This window comes from Triticum aestivum, chromosome 2A, assembly GCF_018294505.1.
Source record: "Triticum aestivum cultivar Chinese Spring chromosome 2A, IWGSC CS RefSeq v2.1, whole genome shotgun sequence".
Taxonomy (NCBI): Eukaryota; Viridiplantae; Streptophyta; class Magnoliopsida; order Poales; family Poaceae; genus Triticum; species Triticum aestivum.
The window spans coordinates 610467360-610489035 of NC_057797.1; the positions used below are offsets into that span (position 1 = coordinate 610467360).

The 21676-nt window shown below is 49.4% G+C and overlaps 1 protein-coding gene and 1 pseudogene across 2 annotated transcripts; both read right to left on the reverse strand.

Annotated features, from left to right (window-relative positions):
- Nucleotides 1-472: 472 nt before the first annotated feature.
- Nucleotides 473-2598, reverse strand: LOC123189727 (protein LOW PSII ACCUMULATION 1, chloroplastic). 2 transcript variants are annotated; one of them, XM_044602201.1, is made up of 4 exons: nt 1751-2598; nt 1056-1667; nt 908-958; nt 473-793 (listed from the first exon to the last, which is right to left on the reverse strand). In XM_044602201.1, the coding sequence occupies exons 1-4, from the start codon at nt 1945-1947 to the stop codon at nt 655-657; spliced, it is 999 nt and encodes a 332-aa protein (XP_044458136.1). In that variant the 5' UTR covers nt 1948-2598; the 3' UTR covers nt 473-654. The 2 variants fall into 2 exon arrangements, with proteins under 2 accessions (XP_044458136.1, XP_044458138.1); XM_044602203.1 differs by having other exon boundaries at nt 1756-2127.
- LOC123191772 (putative disease resistance protein At3g14460) lies at nt 2481-16483 on the reverse strand (annotated as a pseudogene).
- Between the last annotated feature and the right edge of the window lie 5193 nt (nt 16484-21676).

Genomic DNA, 21676 nt, shown 5'->3' on the forward strand with positions numbered 1-21676 from the left:
ACATGATCCTCTCCAGGAGACGGGTGCTTGAAGAGAAAACGTGTGGTCCAGTGACAAAAGCTAAAAAGGTTGAAATGAAAAATAGAGATGTATGTGTACTAGAGTCTTTATTTTCTATTTCTTAATGAGGTCCACTAGTGATAGCTTGCATTGGAGAGAGAAAATTAATGTAGATGCTTCAAATTACTTTTTGTCATGGCGCATATGTATCCATATACCACCATTGTACATGCCCTTAAGATTAAGTTGGAGTGGACGAAAGTTTTTCTATAACCTAAGGAAAGTTTTCTATGGAATTATAATCCAACGAACCAAACAACCTATGCAGCGGAAAATCCTAAGGTTTAGAATCCTCCAAATTTCCTTGAGAAATTATTTGAATCAAAGAGGCCCTTAAGGTGTCGATTAGGTGGTCACATTTTCGTTTATGATGTTTGATCAGATGAGGCAAATCTTACGCTTTGCTAAGAACTAGTCAGTCAAACTGATCTTTAAAAAGAGTCAACCTTACATCTTTTGTCATCGTGACAGTTGCGCATGAACTAATCAATTCAGACATGCCCTTGCCTGCTTTACATGTGTGTAGCATGCAAGCTTGCAAAACCACACGAATTTCAGAAGACAGAGCACGATAAAAAAAAGCCCGAAAAGAACCTACACTCTCCCGTCCATTCCATCAAAAAGTCCCGACCACATCCCTTTGACCTGCGGCAGCTGCGCCACGAACGCTTGCCATGGAGGATAGCCGACGCCGCTGCCCCGGACGCGGCCGTCCATCCTCAGCGACAGGTACCTGCGCACAACATCCGTCGGCGAGAAAGAAAAATTCGATTACGAGAATTCAACAGCCCGAACAGCTGAAAGCTTCAGCGAAATGTTCAGACGAACTAATTTCAGTGCTACTCACACAGGGGAATCAGGCGTCACATTCGCCATCTTCTTCTGCTCAGCCAACCATCTGCAACAAGTAACAGAGTATCAATCAGCACGACGAGATTCGCCATTGTCAATCCTTCGTGTGGGAGCAAGAGAGTAGATTCTTCGTGGTCTCGTACTTTGCCCACTCGGAGGTGTACACCGGCGAGAGCTGCCAGAGCCTCCTGCTCTTCCTGACGACCTCCTCGTCCTCCGCCTCCGCCTCCCCGCCGTCGCCGTCCTCGCCGAACTCCAGCGCCGGCGCGTTGCCGTCCGTGGGGAAGGGCAGCACCAGCACGCCCCTCTCCATGAGGTCCCTGAGGAACGGCCTGCTCCGGCGGAACGACTCGGCGACGAACTCGGCGGGGCCGGCGACGATGACGAGCCGCGCGCTGCCCCGCAGCTCGCTCAGCGGCACCACCCGGCCGCCGTCGCCGACGCGGAGCTTGAGCCTCGACAGGTTCTCCTCCCGCGTCAGCCTGGCCACCTGCGCGTCGCTGGCCTTGCGGTCGCGCGAGTAGAGGAACGCGAAGACGGCCACCGCCGCCACGTCGATGCCCAGGCCCTTGAGCGTCTCCGGGACGCCCGCCGCCCTCGCGGGGTTCCCCAGCGCCGGGAGGAGCTGCGTGAGCGCGATGAGGCTACCCAGGCCCGCGCTGGCCATGAAGGCGAGGTAGAAGAACATGCGCACCGACCGGAACGGGGACAGCACCTCGCTCCTTATCTTGGCCATGGAGCTGCTGCTGCCGCCGCTGCGAGAGTCGAACGAGGCCATGAACGACGGGCCCAGAGCCGAGCCAAGCACAGACAAGAAGAAAGACGACGGGGCGGCTACCTTACCTCGTTGCCCGGAGCGGCGGAAGGGGGTGAGGAGGGCTTGTTCGCGGCGGAGCACCGGGCGCCGCGGCGTGCTCTGCTGCTGCAGGATAAGGAGGCCGACGGCTTCCGAGAAATCGGCGGGAGAAAGAGGAGCGGGGCGGGCAGGGAGACGGTGGCGGGGGAGGAGGGGATCGGCCGCGCGGCCATCGTCATGGAGCTGCAGGTTCGCTCGCTGGCGCTGCGTGCAGCAGACCGGAGCCTTTCGCTGCGACGGAGGGTAGGATTTCCCTTTCTTCTCCTCTGCTTTTTTAACCGCCACTCGATTTGTGGCGGCAATCGCAACAGCAAGGCGGGCAAGGGAAGGAGAGGAGCGGCCCACGCTTGGCCTTGTAGGCAGGCAGGCAGTCACTTCGCTCGAGTTTGCCTGGCTTGCCAAGTTGCTGTGTACATTCTCTCGAAAAAACAAGTTGGTGTGTATTTTGGCAGTACCAGTATTCAGATAAATTCCAAAACGCTTACTGCTATTTGAGCTCCTGAGGCAGACCAAATATCCAGATGGTATTGGCAAGACTGCAGCACGGTTACACTGTCAACAAATGTAATGTAAAGCTGATGCATTGTGCAAACTGGGCGTAAGCTCAGGAAAAAAAACTGCAGCATTGATCTGTATTCAGATTACTAGCACAGAGGAACTGGCAAGAGCAAGGCTTCATCAAAAGATTATGGTTAAGCTGTGCCACAGCCTGGAAGACGATGCAGTTATCTGTATGCAGATTTGTAGAGCACAAGCTGAAGAAGTTCCACAAATAGTATGGTTACAGTGTCTCAAAGCTGCAAGCTTAACTCAGTAAGCTGCAGACAACACAAGCTGATGTTCGATCTGAATTCGGAGTCGCAGAGACTACGCCGTATTGTAAGAAAACTTGAGCTTCTTTAACTGCTCCTCCAGCACCGGGTGGCACTTCTCGAAGGACAATGTCCTCAGGGAGACCGGCAAGCCCGTATGTGGCAACGACCAAATCTTCGGACAGTTGAATATCCGCAGGAACTGGAGAGTCGACAAAGTGCACAGCTCTTCAGGGAGTGCAACAAGATTCCCACAGTCCTGAAACAACAGCTCTTGCACCGCTGGAAAGCACCAACACAGCTTCTTGTTGTGAGGACCATGAACAACCAATGAGTCGGTGGACTGGTAGAGGACAACGGTCTTAAGGGCAGGTAATGTGCTTCTCATCATCATGCTGAGCAGAGAGGTGCTACTGATGGTCAGGCACTCCAGCTTCTGTAACCCTGGCCTTCGCCGACGTCCAGAAACATCAAGGGATCAAGGTCTGTCAACCTAGGGCAGTTCACAATATGCAGGTTGATGAGTGACGAAAGGTGGTGCAGTCCACCCAAGGATCGCAGGCTGCTGCAGTTATCGACATACATCCCTCGGAGTGATCGCAGCTGCGAAACTATTTCTGCTGGAAGGGATAGTAAGTTAGGACAGTTGTATATAATCAAGCTTACAAGTGAAGGCAGGTTGTGCAAGCAGGATGGAAGTGATGCATCGACATGGCCGCATGATCTCATAAGCAACTCCACCATTGATGGCGGCAGGGTCAGTTTCCTTGTGGGTGGAAGCTCTGGACAATTTTGAATTTCCAATACGCGAAGAGAAGCAAAGCCCCGAAATCTTTCCACAGGGAGCAATGCTAGTTTTGAGCAGTTCATAACAGTTATTTCGGTGATTCCCTGCAAGCTCTGTGCCTGTAGACACTCATCGAGACTCCTGAGGTTTCTGCACCGTATGATGTGCAACCTCCTGAGGGAAGAAGGGAGGCTGGTGACTTCAGTTAGGAAATGGCAGTTGGAGAGACTGAGCTCGCACAAACAGCAAAGTTTTCCAGCCTGCAACCAAGATGGTGTTGGGATGCCACTGTAGTGCTTCAATTTCAAACTCTCAAGGTTGGGATGGGGCTCAAATGATTCAACAATAATGCTTTCTTGTGAATACTTGGCATTGCTGACTTCCGCATTACCAGTTTTGCTTGAAGACCATTCCAGAATCAACCGTTGTAGGTGCGCCTTTGTGCTCATCTTGGCTTTTAAAGCATCATCCTTCACAACATTCTCAAGATTCGTAACATGTAAAGTTTCAGTCAGCTGTGTCATGTCCTTCAGTTCGGCGATTCTGTGCCCTTGTCCTTTCGGAATTTCAAATACCAACGAGTTCTCGAGTGATGTCAAATTGCTTATATTGCTCATCACCGAAGTAATCGGTTCATTCACGTAACATTTCCTCAGATTGACTAATCTAGTCAAACCTTTGGGATGGTTCTTCAGAGGGACGTTCAGTACATTCAGAATTTGCAAATTGTTTAGTTGGCAAATGGAGTCAGGCAAACATTGGATCTTTGTGTAAGAGATATCGATATACCGGAGAAGTTTCAAATTGCCAATATTCCTAGGGAGCTCTTTGACCGCACACCCCCGTAGCACCAGCACGCGGATATTACTCAGTTTATCAAACAAAATGTCAAGTGAGCAACTCAAATCTTGCCCAGACATACCGAGAATCAAAAGTGACCGCAGCTTTGTGTATCTACCCAGTTCAAGAAACTTGCTCAGTTCAAGATGTTTGGTGCACACTGACAGATGGCGAATGGTTGAAGGGATTTTCGGAAGGCATCTTTCATCAGTCAGACAAAAACATTCATCTATAGAGAGCGACTGTGCAAGATCAGACATCAGGTCATGCATGACATAACAGGAGTCACTGAACATGTGTTGCTGAAAGAAGGACCTGCTGAGCAATTCTTTCAAGCATATGCTCCCAAAGTCGCCTTGAGGTGAGATGAAGCCTTCTGCAATCCACATGTCAATAAGAGTGTCCTTCCCGAAGATATACCCCTTCGGAAATATCGCGCAGAATATGAAGCATTGCTTGAGGTGTGCCGGGAGGTACTGGTAACTCAGTCGGAGAGCCGGGAGAATGCCTCCTGCACCTTGATCAAGCTCCCACAACCCACTTGCCATGACTATGCTCCAATGCTTTGTGCTCATGTCAGAGCTCAGTGCCACGCCGACAGTCTTGGCAGCAAGAGGGGAGCCCTTGAGCCTGTGGGCAATCTTCTTCCCAATGGCCACCAATTCAGGATGGCCGGCAGGGTCCTCATTGCCGAATACATACTGCTTGAACAGCTCCCAGTAAGCCTCCTCCGGCAATCCATTCAGACACAACAGCTCCGCTGCTCCGGTGGCATCCGCAACCTTGCAAGAGCGACTGGTCACCAAGATGGCACTTCCAGGATACCCAAACTTCAGTGGTGCCACGAGTGTCTGAAACTCCACACTGTCCTCACACCAGGCATTGTCAAGGACAAGAAGGAACCTCTTGGAACTGACCAAATCTCTGAGAACCACCTGAAGTGAGTCCAAATTGGCAAGGCCGGTTTGCGCCGCCGCGCCTTTGGTTGCCGACTCGATGATCACCTTGGTCACCAGTGTCACGTCCGGCGATTCCGGCAGGCAAACCCACATCCGCAGGTCGAAGTGGTCCTGCACCCTCTGGTCGTTGTACACAACCTGCGCCAGAGTGGTCTTCCCCACGCCGCCCATGCCAAGGATCGCCAACACGGCCACGCCGTCACGGCTCTTCCGTCGCTTCGCGCTGCCGCCGCCGCCGCCGGGATCGTGGGCACGGACTGGATTCAGAAGCAGGCGGACCACATCCTCGCGCTCCCGGTCTCTGCCAAGAACCAGGGGCCTCCCGGCGAACGAGCTCGTCTCCCGGAACGCGCGCCGCGGCGTCGCCTTGCCGGCCGCGTCCAGTACGGCGAGGGCGCGCTCCAGGTCCGTGGACGCGTACTCGAGCCGAGACTGACGGCTCTGGCTCTATCCGCCGCGCCGGTGACCAATCCGCGCAGGAAACCGCGCACGGATGGGAAGAGGCTCTGGCTCGCCCGCTTCTCGTCCGTGGCGAGCTCGTCCGCGAGGTCCTCGGCGTCGCAGGCGGCGTCCCTGAGCCGTGCGAGGAGATCGGCAACGCCGGGGTTGGCGAACCGCCACTGCTCCGCTCGCTCGACGAGCGCGTGCACGCGGGACAGCACGGAGCGCAGCCTGCCCACTTCGTCGCCGAGGCCTGCGTGGGCGCCCCACGCGCCGGCGGTGGCCGACAAGCCGGTGGTCAGGAGCCAATCCATGGAGGCGGCAGTTCCGTACTTGGGTTTGCACGAGTAGATGGACCGAGGCAAAAAGAGGTGGAAATGGGTGAAGATTTAAAGTAATGTAATCCTGTACGTCATTAAACCACAATGAGGCTGGGTGTGGCTTAACAATTAACAAGTCTAAGTCAAATGACATAGTAACAAGTAAAAAAACAAAAACAAAAACAAAAACAAAAACAAAAATTTTGCACGAATCTTCACGTAAGATCTCATAAAAATAGCATCCACTGAGACTACATGAACCCGCCCACGATGAAACCTGGTATTCCCTTCGTTTTTATTTACTCCCTGTATTAGTTTTGACCTAGGTCAAAATTTATAAGGGTTGATCAAGTTTATAGAAAACAATCTAAACGTTCACAACAATAAATATACTCCCTCTGTAAACTAAGATAATATTGTTTAGATATATTATTTTATAGAAGGAGTATATGATATGAAAATATATTCAATGATGATCTAATTGATAGGGACGAACTAGTCTCAATTACTTGGCAACAATTTCACAGGAATATGAATTTAGGTGTCGATTACAACTCAATTGCAAGATAGTGGCTAGGGTTCATGCGAGATGGGGAATGGGGTAGGTAGCTGCGCCGTCGGGTGCCTGATCCTCTAGATGCCCTTCTCTTCCCAGCGATGCCGTTAAGTAGTAGGTGGGAGCAGTTGGGCCGCGGTGACCCATGTTGGAAATATGCCCTAGAGGCAATAATAAAATGGTTATTATTATATTTCTTTGTTCATGATAATTTTCTATTGTTCATGCTATAATTGTGTTATCCGGAAATCGTAATACATGTGTGAATACATAGACCACAACACGTCCCTAGTGAGCCTCTAGTTGACTAGCTCGTTGATCAAAAGATAGTCATGGTTTCCTGACTATGGACATTGGATGTCATTGATAACAGGATCACATCATTAGGAGAATGATGTGATGGACAAGACCCAATCCTAAGCATAACTCAAAGATCGTGTAATTCGTTTGCTGTAGCTTTTCCGAATGTCAAGTATCATTTCCTTAGACCATGAGATTGTGCAACTCCCGGATACCGTAGGAGTGCCTTGGGTGTGCCAAACGTCACAACGTAACTGGGTGACTATAAAGGTACACTACAGGTATCTCCGAAAGTGTCTGTTGGGTTGGCACGAATCGAGATTGGGATTTGTCACTCCGTATGACGGAGAGGTATCTCTGGGCCCACTCGGTAATGCATCATCATAATGAGCTCAATGTGACCAAGAGGTTGATCACGGGATCATGCATTACGGCACGAGTAAAGTGACTTGCCGGTAACGAGATTGAACGAGGTATTGGGATACCGACGATCGAATCTCGGGCAAGTAACGTACCGATTGACAAAAGGAATTGTATACGGATTGATTGAATCCTCGACATCGTGGTTCATCTGATGAGATCATTGAGGTGCATGTGGGAGCCAACATGGGTATCCAGATCCCACTGTTGGTTATTGACCGGAGAGTCATCTCGGTCATGTCTGCATGTCTCCCGAACTCGCAGGGTCTACACACTTAAGATTCGGTGCCGCTAGGGTTGTAGAGATATTAGTATGCAGTAACTCGAAAGTTGTTCGGAGTCCCGGATGAGATCCTGGACGTCACGAGGAGTTCCAGAATGGTCCGGAGCTAAAGATTTATATATAGGAAGTCTAGTTTTGGCCATCGGGAAGGTTTCGGGGGTCGCCGATATTGTACCGGGACCACCGGAAGGGTCCCGGGGGTCCACCGGGTGGGGCCACCTATCCCGGAGGGCCCCATGGGCTGAATTGGGAGGGGAACCAGCCCCTAGTGGGCTGGTGCGCCCCCCCTTGGGCCTCCCCTGCGCCTAGGGTTGGAAAACCCTAGGGGTGGGGGCGCCCCCCACTTGGCTTGGGGGGGGGGGAGCCACCCCTTGGCCGCCACCCCCCTTGAAGATCCATCTCCTAGGCCCCCCCAAGGCCCCTATATAAAGAGGGGGGAGGGAGGGCAGCCACACCCCTTGCTCTTGGCGCCTCCCTCCCCCTCCGTAACACCTCTCCTCCCCGCTTGCGCTTGGCGAAGCCCTGCCAGGATCCTGCTGCATCCACCACCACGCCGTCGTGCTGCTGGATCTTCATCAACCTCTCCTTCCCCCTTGCTAGATCAAGAAGGAGGAGACGTCTTCCAACCGTACGTGTGTTGAACGCGGAGGTGCTGTCCGTTCGGCACTTGGTCATCGGTGATTTGGATCACGACAAGTACGACTCCATCAACTCCGTTCTCTTGAACGCTTCCGCGCGTGATCTACAAGGGTATGTAGATGCACTCCTCTCTCCCTCGTTGCTAGATGACTCCATAGATTGATCTTGGTGATGCGTAGAAAATTTAAAATTCTGCTACGTTCCCCAACAGTGGCATCATGAGCTAGGTCTATGCATAGTTTCTATGCACGAGTAGAACACAAAGTAGTTGTGGGCGTCGATATTGTCAATTATCTTGCTGTTACTAGTCTTATCTTGATTCGGCGGCATTGTAGGATGAAACGGCCCGGACCGACCTTACACGTACGCTTACGTGAGACTGGTTCCACTGACTGACATGCACTAGTTGCATAAGGTGGCTGGCGGGTGTCTGTCTCTCCCACTTTAGTCGGATCGGATTCGATGAACAGGGTCCTTATGAAGGGTAAATAGAAATTGGCAATTCACGTTGTGGTCTTGGCGTAGGTAAGAAACGTTCTTGCTAGAAACCTATAGCAGCCACGTAAAAACTTGCAACAACAATTAGAGGACGTCTAACTTGTTTTTGCAGCAAGTGTTTTGTGATGTGATATGGCCAAAGGATGTGATGAATGATATATGTGATGTATGAGATGATCATGTTCTTGTAATAGGAATCACGACTTGCATGTCGATGAGTATGACAACCGGCAGGAGCCATAGGAGTTGTCTTTATTTATTTATGACCTGCGTGTCAACATAAACGTCATGTAATTACTTTACTTTATTGCTAAAGCGTTAGCCATAGTAGTAGAAGTAATAGATGACGAGACAACTTCAAGAAGACACGATGATGGAGATCATGATGATGGAGATCATGGTGTCATGCCGGTGACAACGATGATCATGGAGCCCCGAAGATGGAGATCAAAAGGAGCAAATGATATTGGCCATATCATGTCACTATTTGATTGCATGTGATGTTTATCATGTTTTACATCTTATTTGCTTAGAACGACGGTAGCTTAAATAAGATGATCCCTCGTAATAATTTCAAGAAAGTGTTCCCCCTAACTGTGCACCGTTGCGAAGGTTCGTTGTTTCGAAGCACCACGTGATGATCGGGTGTGATAGATTCTAACGTTCGAATACAACGGGTGTAAGCCAGATTTACACACGCAATACACTTAGGTTGACTTGACGAGCCTAGCATGTACAGACATGGCCTCGGAACACAGAAGACCGAAAGGTCGAGCATGAGTCGTATAGAAGATACGATCAACATGAAGATGTTCACCGATGTTGACTAGTCCGTCTCACGTGATGATCGGACACGGCCTAGTTAACTCGGATCATGTTTCACTTAGATGACTGGAGGGATGTCTATCTGAGTGGGAGTTCATTGAGTAATTTGATTAGATGAACTTAATTATCATGAACTTAGTCTAAAATCTTTACAATATGTCTTGTAGATCAAATGGCCCACGTTGTCCTCAACTTCAACGCGTTCCTAGAGAAAACCAAGCTGAAAGATGATGGCAGCAACTATACGGACTGGGTCCGGAACCTGAGGATCATCCTCATAGCTGCCAAGAAAGATTATGTCCTAGAAGCACCGCTAGGTGACGCACCTGTCCCAGAGAACCAAGACGTTATGAACGCTTGGCAGTCACGTGCTGATGATTACTCCCTCGTTCAGTGCGGCATGCTTTACAGCTTAGAACCGGGGCTCCAAAAGCGTTTTGAGAGACACGGAGCATATGAGATGTTCGAAGAGCTGAAAATGGTTTTCCAAGCTCATGCCCGGGTCGAGAGATATGAAGTCTCCGACAAGTTCTTCAGCTGTAAGATGGAGGAAAATAGTTCTGTCAGTGAGCACATACTCAAAATGTCTGGGTTGCATAACCGCTTGACTCAGCTGGGAGTTAATCTCCCGGATGACGCGGTCATTGACAGAATCCTTCAGTCGCTTCCACCGAGCTACAAGAGCTTTGTGATGAACTTCAATATGCAGGGGATGGAAAAGACCATTCCTGAGGTATATTCAATGCTGAAATCAGCAGAGGTGGAAATCAAAAAGGAACATCAAGTGTTGATGGTGAATAAAACCACTAAGTTCAAGAAAGGCAAGGGTAAGAAGAACTTCAAGAAGGACGGCAAGGGAGTTGCCGCGCCCGGTAAGCAAGCTGCCGGGAAGAAGCCAAAGAATGGACCCAAGCCCGAGACTGAGTGTTTTTATTGCAAGGGAAGTGGTCACTGGAAGCGGAACTGCCCCAAATACTTAGCGGACAAGAAGGCCGGCAACACTAAAGGTATATGTGATATACATGTAATTGATGTGTACCTTACCAGTACTCGTAGTAGCTCCTGGGTATTTGATACCGGTGCGGTTGCTCACATTTGTAACTCAAAGCAGGAGCTGCGGAATAAACGGAGACTGGCGAAGGACGAGGTGACGATGCGCGTCGGGAATGGTTCCAAGGTCGATGTGATCGCCGTCGGCACGCTGCCTCTACATTTACCTACGGGATTAGTTTTAAACCTCAATAATTGTTATTTAGTGCCAGCTTTGAGCATGAACATTGTATCAGGATCTCGTTTAATTCGAGATGGCTACTCATTTAAATCCGAGAATAATGGTTGTTCTATTTATATGAGAGATATGTTTTATGGTCATGCTCCGTTGGTGAATGGTTTATTCTTAATGAATCTCGAGCGTAATGTTACACATATTCATAGTGTGAATACCAAAAGATGTAAGGTTGATAATGATAGTCCCACATACTTGTGGCACTGCCGCCTTGGTCACATAGGTGTCAAACGCATGAAGAAGCTCCATGCAGATGGACTTTTGGAGTCTCTTGATTACGAATCATTTGACACGTGCGAACCATGCCTCATGGGTAAAATGACCAAGACTCCGTTCTCAGGAACAATGGAGCGAGCAACCAACTTATTGGAAATCATACATACTGATGTGTGCGGTCCAATGAGTGTTGAGGCTCGCGGTGGCTATCGTTATGTTCTCACCCTCACTGATGACTTGAGTAGATATGGGTATGTCTACTTAATGAAACACAAGTCTGAGACCTTTGAAAAGTTCAAGGAATTTCAGAGTGAGGTTGAGAATCAACGTGACAGGAAAATCAAGTTCTTGCGATCAGATCGTGGGGGAGAATACTTGAGTCACGAATTTGGCACACACTTAAGAAAATGTGGAATAGTTTCACAACTCACGCCGCCTGGAACACCTCAGCGTAATGGTGTGTCCGAACGTCGTAATCGCACTCTATTAGATATGGTGCGATCTATGATGTCTCTTACCGATTTACCGCTGTCATTTTGGGGCTATGCTTTAGAGACTGCCGCATTCACTTTAAATAGGGCTCCGTCGAAATCCGTTGAGACGACACCGTATGAATTATGGTTTGGGAAGAAACCTAAGCTGTCGTTTCTAAAAGTTTGGGGATGCGATGCTTATGTCAAGAAACTTCAACCTGAAAAGCTCGAACCCAAATCGGAAAAATGCGTCTTCATAGGATACCCTAAAGAAACTATTGGGTATACCTTCTACCTCAGATCCGAAGGCAAGATCTTTGTTGCCAAGAATGGGTCCTTTCTAGAGAAAGAGTTTCTCTCGAAAGAAATAAGTGGGAGGAAAGTAGAACTTGATGAAGTATTACCTCTTGAACCGGTAAGTGGCGCAGCTCAAGAAAATGTTCCTGAGGTGCCTGCACCGACTAGAGAGGAAGTTGATGATGATGATCATGAAACTTCAGATCAAGTTGCTACTGAACTTCGTAGGTCCACAAGGACACGTTCCGCACCAGAGTGGTACGGCAACCCTGTCTTGGAAATCATGTTGTTAGACAACGGTGAACCTTCGAACTATGAAGAAGCGATGGCGGGCCCGGATTCCGACAAATGGCTGGAAGCCATGAAATCCGAGATAGGATCCATGTATGAAAATGAAGTATGGACTTTGACTGACTTGCCCGATGATCGGCGAGCCATAGAAAATAAATGGATCTTTAAGAAGAAGACAGACGCGGATGGTAACGTAACCATCTATAAAGCTCGGCTTGTCGCTAAGGGTTATCGACAAGTTCAAGGGGTTGACTACGATGAGACTTTCTCACCCGTAGCGAAGCTGAAGTCCGTCCGAATCATGTTAGCAATTGCCGCATTCTATGATTATGAGATATGGCAAATGGACGTCAAAACGGCATTCCTTAATGGTTTCCTTAAGGAAGAATTGTATATGATGCAGCCGGAAGGTTTTGTCGATCCTAAGAATGCTGACAAGGTGTGCAAGCTCCAACACTTGATTTATGGGCTGGTGCGAGCATCTCGGAGTTGGAACATTCGTTTTGATGAGATGATCAAAGCGTTTGGGTTTACGCAGACTTATGGAGAAGCCTGCATTTACAAGAAAGTGAGTGGGAGCTCTGTAGCATTTCTCATATTGTATGTGGATGACATACTGTTGATGGGAAATGATATAGAATTCTTGGAAAGCATAAAGGCCTACTTGAACAAGTGTTTTTCAATGAAGGATCTTGGAGAAGCTGCTTATATTAGGCATCAAGATCTATAGAGATAGATCGAGACGCCTCATTGGTCTTTCACAGAGTACATACCTTGACAAGATATTGAAGAAGTTCAAAATGGATCAGTCAAAGAAGGGGTTCTTGCCTGTATTGCAAGGTACGAGATTGAGCACGGCTCAATGCCCGACCACGGCAGAAGATAGAGAAAAGATGAGTGCCGTCCCCTATGCCTCGGCCATAGGGTCTATCATGTATGCTATGTTGTGTACCAGACCTGATGTAAACCTTGCCGTAAGTTTGGTAGGAAGGTACCAAAGTAATCCCGGCATGGAACACTGGACAGCGGTCAAGAATATCCTGAAGTACCTGAAAAGGACTAAGGATATGTTTCTCGTTTATGGAGGTGACGAAGAGCTCGTCGTAAAGGGTTACGTCGATGCTAGCTTCGACACAGATCTGGATGACTCTAAGTCACAAACCGGATACGTGTATATTTTGAATGGTGGGGCAGTAAGCTGGTGCAGTTGCAAGCAAAGCGTTGTGGCGGGATCTACATGTGAAGCGGAGTACATGGCAGCCTCAGAGGCAGCACAAGAAGCAGTCTGGGTGAAGGAGTTCATTACCGACCTAGGAGTCATACCCAATGCGTCGGGCCCGATGACTCTCTTTTGTGACAACACTGGAGCTATTGCCCTTGCCAAGGAGCCCAGGTTTCACAGGAAGACCAGGCATATCAAGCGTCGCTTCAACTCCATTCATGAAAGTGTTCAAAATGGAGACATAGTATTTGTAAAGTACATACGGACCTGAATGTGGCAGATCCGTTGACTAAACCTCTCCCTAGAGCAAAACATGATCAACACCACAACTGCATGGGTGTTCGATTCATCACAATGTAACTAGACTATTGACTCTAGTGCAAGTGGGAGACTGTTGGAAATATGCCCTAGAGGCAATAATAAAATGGTTATTATTATATTTCTTTGTTCATGATAATTTTCTATTGTTCATGCTATAATTGTGTTATCCGGAAATCGTAATACATGTGTGAATACATAGACCACAACACGTCCCTAGTGAGCCTCTAGTTGACTAGCTCGTTGATCAAAAGATAGTCATGGTTTCCTGACTATGGACATTGGATGTCATTGATAACGGGATCACATCATTAGGAGAATGATGTGATGGACAAGACCCAATCCTAAGCATAGCTCAAAGATCGTGTAGTTCGTTTGTTGTAGCTTTTCCGAATGTCAAGTATCATTTCCTTAGACCATGAGATTGTGCAACTCCCGAATACCGTAGGAGTGCCTTGGGTGTGCCAAACGTCACAACGTAACTGGGTGACTATAAAGGTACACTGCAGGTATCTCCGAAAGTGTCTGTTGGGTTGGCACGAATCGAGACTGGGATTTGTCACTCCGTATGACGGAGAGGTATCTCTGGGCCCACTCGGTAATGCATCATCATAATGAGCTCAATGTGAACAAGTGGTTGATCATGGGATCATGCATTACGGCACGAGTAAAGTGACTTGCCGGTAACGAGATTGAACGAGGTATTGGGATACCGACGATCGAGTCTCGAGCAAGTAACATACCGATTGACAAAGGAAATTGTATACGGATTGATTGAATCCTCGACATCGTGGTTCATCTGATGAGATCATTGAGGTGCATGTGGGAGCCAACATGGGTATCCAGATCCCGCTGTTGGTTATTGACCGGAGAGTCGTCTCGGTCATGTCTGCATGTCTCCCGAACCCGTAGGGTCTACACACTTAAGGTTCGATGACGCTAGGGTTGTAGAGATATTAGTATGCAGTAACCCGAAAGTTGTTCGGAGTCCCGGATGAGATCCCGGACGTCACGAGGAGTTCCAGAATGGTCCGGAGGTAAATATTTATATATAGGAAGTCCAGTTTTGGCCATCGGGAAGGTTTCGGGGGTCGCCGGTATTGTACCGGGACCACCGGAAGGGTCCCGGGGGTCCACCGGGTGGGGCCACCTATCCCGGAGGGCCCCATGGGATGAATTGGGAGGGGAACCAGCCCCTAGTGGGCTGGTGCGCCCCCCTTGGGCCTCCCCTGCGCCTAGGGTTGGGAAACCCTAGGGGTGGGGGCGCCCCCCACTTGGCTTGGGGGGGGGGAGCCACCCCTTGGCCGCCGCCCCCTTGGAGATCCATCTCCTAGGGCCGGCGCCCCCCAAGGCCCCTATATAAAGAGGGGGGAGGGAGGGCAGCCACACCCCTTGCTCTTGGCGCCTCCCTCTCCCTCCGTAACACCTCTCCTCCCCGCTTGCGCTTGGCGAAGCCCTGCCGGGATCCTGCTGCATCCACCACCACGCCGTCGTGCTGCTGGATCTTCATCAACCTCTGCTTCCCCCTTGCTGGATCAAGAAGGAGGAGACGTCTTCCAACCGTACGTATGTTAAACGCGGAGGTGTTGTCCGTTCGGCACTTGGTCATCGGTGATTTGGATCACGACGAGTACGACTTCATCAACTCCGTTCTCTTGAACGCTTCCGCGCGCGATCTACAAGGGTATATAGATGCACTCCTCTCTCCCTCGTTGCTAGATGACTCCATAGATTGATCTTGGTGATGCGTAGAAAATTTAAAATTCTGCTACGTTCCCCAACAACCATTCCGGCCCGCTGACTCGTGGGTTGGCAATGCGTGGTCGCTTGGCCCGTGTGTCGCTGACCACCTGAGTCCTTGTGGATGGTCCCGCCTTGTCAGGGACGCTGACATCCCCCTCTTCTTGACGTGCGGCTTGCCCCCAAGCCGCCGCGTGGGGAAAACGAGCGCGAAGCGCCTCCTTGTCCTCCCAGGTTATGCCGATGGCTCCAGACCAGCGCACCTGAACTTGCTCGATGATGGAGCCGCAACGAGCGCGCCAGTGGAATTGCAGCACTTCCACAGGAACAGCAAGATCATCAGTACTCAGAGACAGAGTAGGCTCGACCCGTGTACTTGAGTGCAGGGCTCGCGAGATGTGAAACACCGGGTGCACCCATCCTGTAGCTGGTAACTTGAGTTCATACGCCACCTCATTGATTTTCTTGATGATAGGAAACGGCCCGAAGAACTTGAAAGAGAGCTTGTGGTTTGCCCGTGGAGCAACGGAGGTTTGAATGTATGGTTGCAGCTTGAGGAAGACTTGATCGCCCACTTGGAATTCTCGGAACGATCTCTTTTTATCTACCTGAGACTTCATTCATTGTCGCGCCCTGTTGAGGTGTTGTTGTACCAGGTCCTGCACCACTCGGCGTTCTTCTAGCCATGCTCGGAGAGAAGGCACCAAGGTACTGGGCGGTGTGGTGATGCCCCAATGCCGAGGCTCATGGCCATACAGTGCCTTGAAAGGCGACATGCCAATTGCCGAGTGTGGGGAAGCATTGTACCATAATTGTGCCAGGGCGATCCAAAGACTCCAGCGGCGAGGGCAAACTTGAGTGAAACAGCGGAGGAAGGTTTCTAAGCATTGATTTACCCGTTCCGTTTGACCGTCTATCTGGGGGTGGTTGGGAGTGCTCATCCTCAGCTCTGTGCCTGCGTACCGGAATAGTTCACGCCATAAATGGCTGGTGAACACTGGGTCCTTGTCCGAGACGATGGCTTCGGGAAACCCATGCAGCTTGTAGATCTGAGACATGTAGACTTGCGCCACCTTAGCTGCTGTGTAGGGGTGGGTGAGAGGAACAAAGTGAGCAAAACGAGTCCTCTTATCCACCAACACAAGTATGCAGTTGAACTTCCCGGACTGTGGCAGGCCGTCGATAAAATCCATAGTTATGAGATCCCATGGCTGTTGAGGAATTGGGAGTGCTACCAACAGACCTGGAGATGCGGCACGGTCTGGTTTGGCTTGTTGGCAAACTTGGCAGCATGCGACGTAGTGCTTGATGTGTGCTTTCATTTTGGGCCATGCAAAAAGACGATGGATGCGCTTGTATGTCACGGGAAATCCCGAGTGACCGCCCAAAGCACTGTCGTGGAAGGCTGTGATGATGCATTGTTGTAGTGTTGTGGACCTCCCGAGCCAAATCCGGTCGCGAAAGCGCAAAATTCCTTGCTGGAGTGAGAATCTCTTCTTGGGATCACCCCGAACAACCAACTGCTCCAAAATGTGCTGAGCTTGGGGATTCTAATGGTAGCTGCTGATGATGTCGTCGAGCCATGCTGGCTGACAAGAAGTGACAACAGCTAGCATCTCCTTCGGCTCTGCTCGTGAAAGTGCGTCGGCCGCTGAATTTTCCACTCCTTTTTTGTACTTGATGCAGTGTAACGCCCCAGATATAATTTTCCCAATTTGTACTCCAACTCTTGCCATTTCCAGCGTTAAGTTATATTTATTCCTCGGGTTCGGGTCTTTGTCTCTGTGTGTTGTTTTCGTTTTCTTGCATCTCATATCATGTCATCATGTGCATTGCATTCGCATACGTGTTCATCTCATGCATTCGAGCATTTTCCCCGTGGTCCGTTTTGCATTCTGGCGCTTCGTTCTCCTTCGGTGGTCATTTCTAGCTTTCTTTCGTGTGTGGGGATTAAACATTTCCGGATTGGACCGAGACTTGCCAAGCGGCCTTGGTTTACTACCGGTAGACCGCCTGGCAAGTTTCGTATCATTTGGACTTCGTTTGATACTCCAACGGTTAACCGAGGGACCGAAAAGGCCTCGTGTGTGTTGCAGACCAACACCCCTCCAATTTGGCCCAAAACCCACCAAACTCTGCTCCATCATCTAGATCGTTCGATCACGATCGCGTGGCCGAAAACCGCACATCATTTGGACTCTCCTAGCTCCACTTATGCCTATAAATAGCCCCCCCGTTTTCGGATCTCGGATCTCTCCCCGTCCAACCCTAAAAAAAACATCTCCGCGCCGATGGACATGTCCGGAGCCTAGCCGGACACGTCCGCCGCCGCCCCGCGCCCAACCGGACGCTGCCACGTGGCACCGGCCACACCCGCCGCCGCCGGGCCCGAAGGCCCATAGCCGGCCCCCGCCGCCGCCTCCGCGGGCCAGAGGAGACGCCCGCACCGCCGCCCTTCTCCTCCGACGCCGGCCGCCGCCCCGCCACCGCTCGCCGCCTCGCCGAGCCGGCGCCGCCCCGCCGCCGCCCGGAGCACGCCGCGCCGCCGCGGGCCACCACCTCCGCCGGGCCGGAGCAAGCTCCACCGCCGCCCGGTCCTCTCCACCGACCCCGACCTTCTTCCCTGTCGAATCCGGCGAGCAGCTACAGTAAATCTGGCGACCTCGGTTCCTGTGCCCGATCTGGATCTAGATCTGGAAATTGGACGGTTGACTTTCTCCTCCCGAAACCCTAATTTTCGAGCATAGTTTAACCTGCCATATCTCCGCATCTGTAGCTCCGTTTTGGACATATAGTATATCAAAATGTTCGTCTCGAAGAGTACACCATTTCATTCCATTGCATCATTTTCATTTGAGTTCATCTTGATGCCCGAAATGCTGCTAGAAGGAGGCTTCGTGAGATAATTGTCAGATCTGCTAGTTCATCTTAGACTTTTGTCATTTTTGCCATGATTATTGTGTGCATGATATGCCTGTGAGTCCTTCATATGTTTTGTTAAGCATCTTGTCTTCTTTCCAGAGGTGCAACCCATGCATTTTTAGGATGCGTGTGGTGACTTGTGCAAGCTTGCAAAGAGAGGCACCCGGGAATCTGTTTTCAGGGACTTAGTTGTTTTCACTAAGTCTGAGATTATTTAGTTCATGATGCCATATGTTCAGCTTGTTTCCTAGTGATCCGTGCCTCTTTTGAGGATGATCAGTAAAGGAGTTTTGTTAATCATGTTATGCTCTATCCATCCATGTCTTTACTTGCAAATATGGAGCACCCTAGCTTGAGTCAATCGAGCTCTACTTTTGCTTCGTTGTGAATCTGGGCAGATCGTCAACTCGTTTGCGATTTTGCTGGTGTTATTGATGTTGATCCGTGCATGCTATGCCATTATTCTTGCCATGTCTAGCTAGCATTTTGTACTTTCTTAATGGATGTGTGCTTGCCTTGTCATGACTTGCACCGTAGTGAGTGCATCGAGCTCGTTTACATGCCTTCGTGAGTTAAATTTCAGCATGTCTCGGTTTTCACTAAGTCTAAAAACTGATTGTGTTTTATCTATGTTCGTGGGCTCGTTAGTATATTTTGTGAAACCTTTTGGCCCCAGGTCACTTTGGGTCTTTTGTTAAGCTTGTTGAGTAGCTCCATGCCATGTTCTTACTTTTCATAATCAGGTCATGTGTCATGTTGTTTTGCTGCTCCAAAGAGGGCTTCGTGATCTGAAATTTCAGACTAGTGTTAATTTCACTAAGTCTGAAATCTGTTTTGCATTTGCGTTTTTGCCATGTCTGTTTGAACCTCATAATGGATGAATTGGCCGTGTCTCAGTGCTAGTCTTTTGTTAAGTATCTTGTGTAAATCCCTACCATGTATTTTGTTGTCATGTTTGGTGGCTGTAGCATGTTCATTTCATTGCGTTTAGAGGCCTACTTGTTGTAAATCGCAGACCAGTGTCATATCTTAAAACGCTTGCCATTTCCAAACCGTAACTCCGATTCCAATGATATTTATATTGTTTTCAAGCAATTTCATACTCTCTATCCAGTGGCACACTTGGTTTTCCAAGTTGAGGCCAGGTTCATGCATTTCCTGTCATGTCTTGCATTTTGCATCCCGCATCGCATCCCGCATAGCATGCCACCTTTGCATCTTATTGTTTGAGCTTGCACATGGTTGATTGTATCCTTGTTGCTTGTTTGTATTGTTTGGGTAGAGCCGGGAGACGAGTTCGCTAACGAGGAGCCCGTTGAGTTTGCTTTTGAGGATCCAGTCAACTCTGACAGCTTTGCAGGCAAGATGATCATACCCTCGAAATCACTACTATCTTTGCTATGCTAGTTTGCTCGCTCTTGCTATGCCAATGCTACGATGCCTACCTTTTGCTTGTCAGCCTCCCAATTGCCATGTTGAACCTCTAACCCACCATGTCCTAGCAAACCGTTGATTGGCTATGTTACCGCTTTGCTCAGCCCCTCTTATAGCGTTGCTAGTTGCGGGTGAAGATTGGAGCCGTTCCTTGTTGGAATATTTATTTACTTGTTGGGATATCATTATATTGCTATGTTATCTTGATGCATCTATATGCTTGGTAAAGGGTGGAAGGCTTGGCCTCTCGCCTAGTGTTTTGTTCCACTCTTGCCGCCCTAGTTTCCGTCATATCGGTGTTATGTTCCCGGATTTTGCGTTCCTCACGCGGTTGGGTTATAATGGGAACCCCTTGATAGTTCGCCTTGATTAAAGCTTTTCCAGCAATGCCCAACCTTGGTTTTACCATTTGCCACCTAGCCTTTTTCTTTCCTTGGGTTCTGCAGACTCAAGGGTCATCTTTATTTAACCCCCCTGAGCCAGTGCTCCTCTGAGTGTTGGTCCAAACTGTCAGCCGCCGATGGCTACCAGGGGCAACTCTGGGCTGGCCTACCGGAAGTTTAGACAATCTGAGTGTGCCCTGAGAAAGAGATATGTGCAGCTCCTATCGGGATTTGTCGGCACATTCGGGCGGTGTTGCTGGACTTGTTTTAACCTGTCGAATTGTCTCGTTGTACCGGGTTACCGAGTCTGATCGGTGTGTCTCGGGTGGAGGTCTATTCCTTCGTTGACCGTGAGAGCTTGTCATGGGCTAAGTTGGGACTCCCCTGCAGGGATTGAACTTTCGAAAGTCGTGCCCGCGGTTATGGGCAGATGGGAATTTGTTAATGTCCGGTTGTAGATAACTTGAACTAAACTTAATTAAAATGAATCAACCGTGTGTGTTACCATGATGGCCCCTTCTCGGCGGAGTCCGGGAAGTGGACACGGTGTTGGAGTTATGCTTGCGCAGGTTGTTCTTCTAGATTCTCGCTCGCGCTTTGCCTCCTCTTCTCGCTCTCTTTTGCGAATAAGTTAGCCACCATATATGCTAGTCGCTTGCTGCAGCTCCACTTATATTGCCTTATCCTTCCTATAAGCTTAAATAGTTTTGATCGCGAGGGTGCGAGATTGCTGAGTCCCTGTGGCTCACAGATACTATAACTCCAGATGCAGGTCCAGGTGTTTCCGCTCCAGGTGACGAGTACGAGCTCAAGTGGGAGTTCGACGAGGACTCTCAGCGTTACTACGTGTCTTTTCTTGACGATCAGTAGTGGTGCCTAGTTGGGGTTCGATTCAGGGCCTTGTCGCATGTTGGGTTCTTTTCTATTTTGGCGCCGTAGTCGGGCCATGAGTGTTTGTATGATGGATGTTATTTATGTACTTTGATGTGACGTGGCGAGTGTAAGCCAACTATGTATCTCCCCTTTATTACTTATTACATGGGATGTTTGTGATGATTGCCTAACTTGCGACATTGCTTTCAATGCGGTTATGTCTCTAAGTCGTGCCTCGACACGTGGGAGCTATAGCCGCATCGAGGGCGTTAAACCCAACAGCTTGGTGAAGGCCTTCTACTGCCAGGGTGTAGTCAATCGTTGTTCCTCCAGGCGGACTCACTACAAGAAATATGTCAACTTGTGACCTTGACTTTTGGTCACTGAATGGTCATTATTTTCCATTTGTGACCTTTTTGTGACCAAAAACAGATGGTAAAAAGCTGACAGTCGTAAATTGAAATTAACGACCTTCTCTGTGAGGTCGTAGACGTTTACGACCAAAATATGCCTTCTGTTTTGTTTTGGTCACTAGTAGCCTCCCCAGGCCACGTAGGCATCCGACGTGGCAATTTGATGTGGCACAAAAACCAGCCCGGTCCAATTCGGTGTTTATATGGGCCGAGCCCATTAATTCAGCCCATTTATATTTTTTTCCTGTGAATTTTTTGTCAGCTTCATGGACCAAGCCCAATATTGCAGCCTTTTTATTTTTGGCCCATGGCCTTTTTGTCTCAACAGTTTCATTTTTTTCTTTTTTTGTCAGGGTCACAT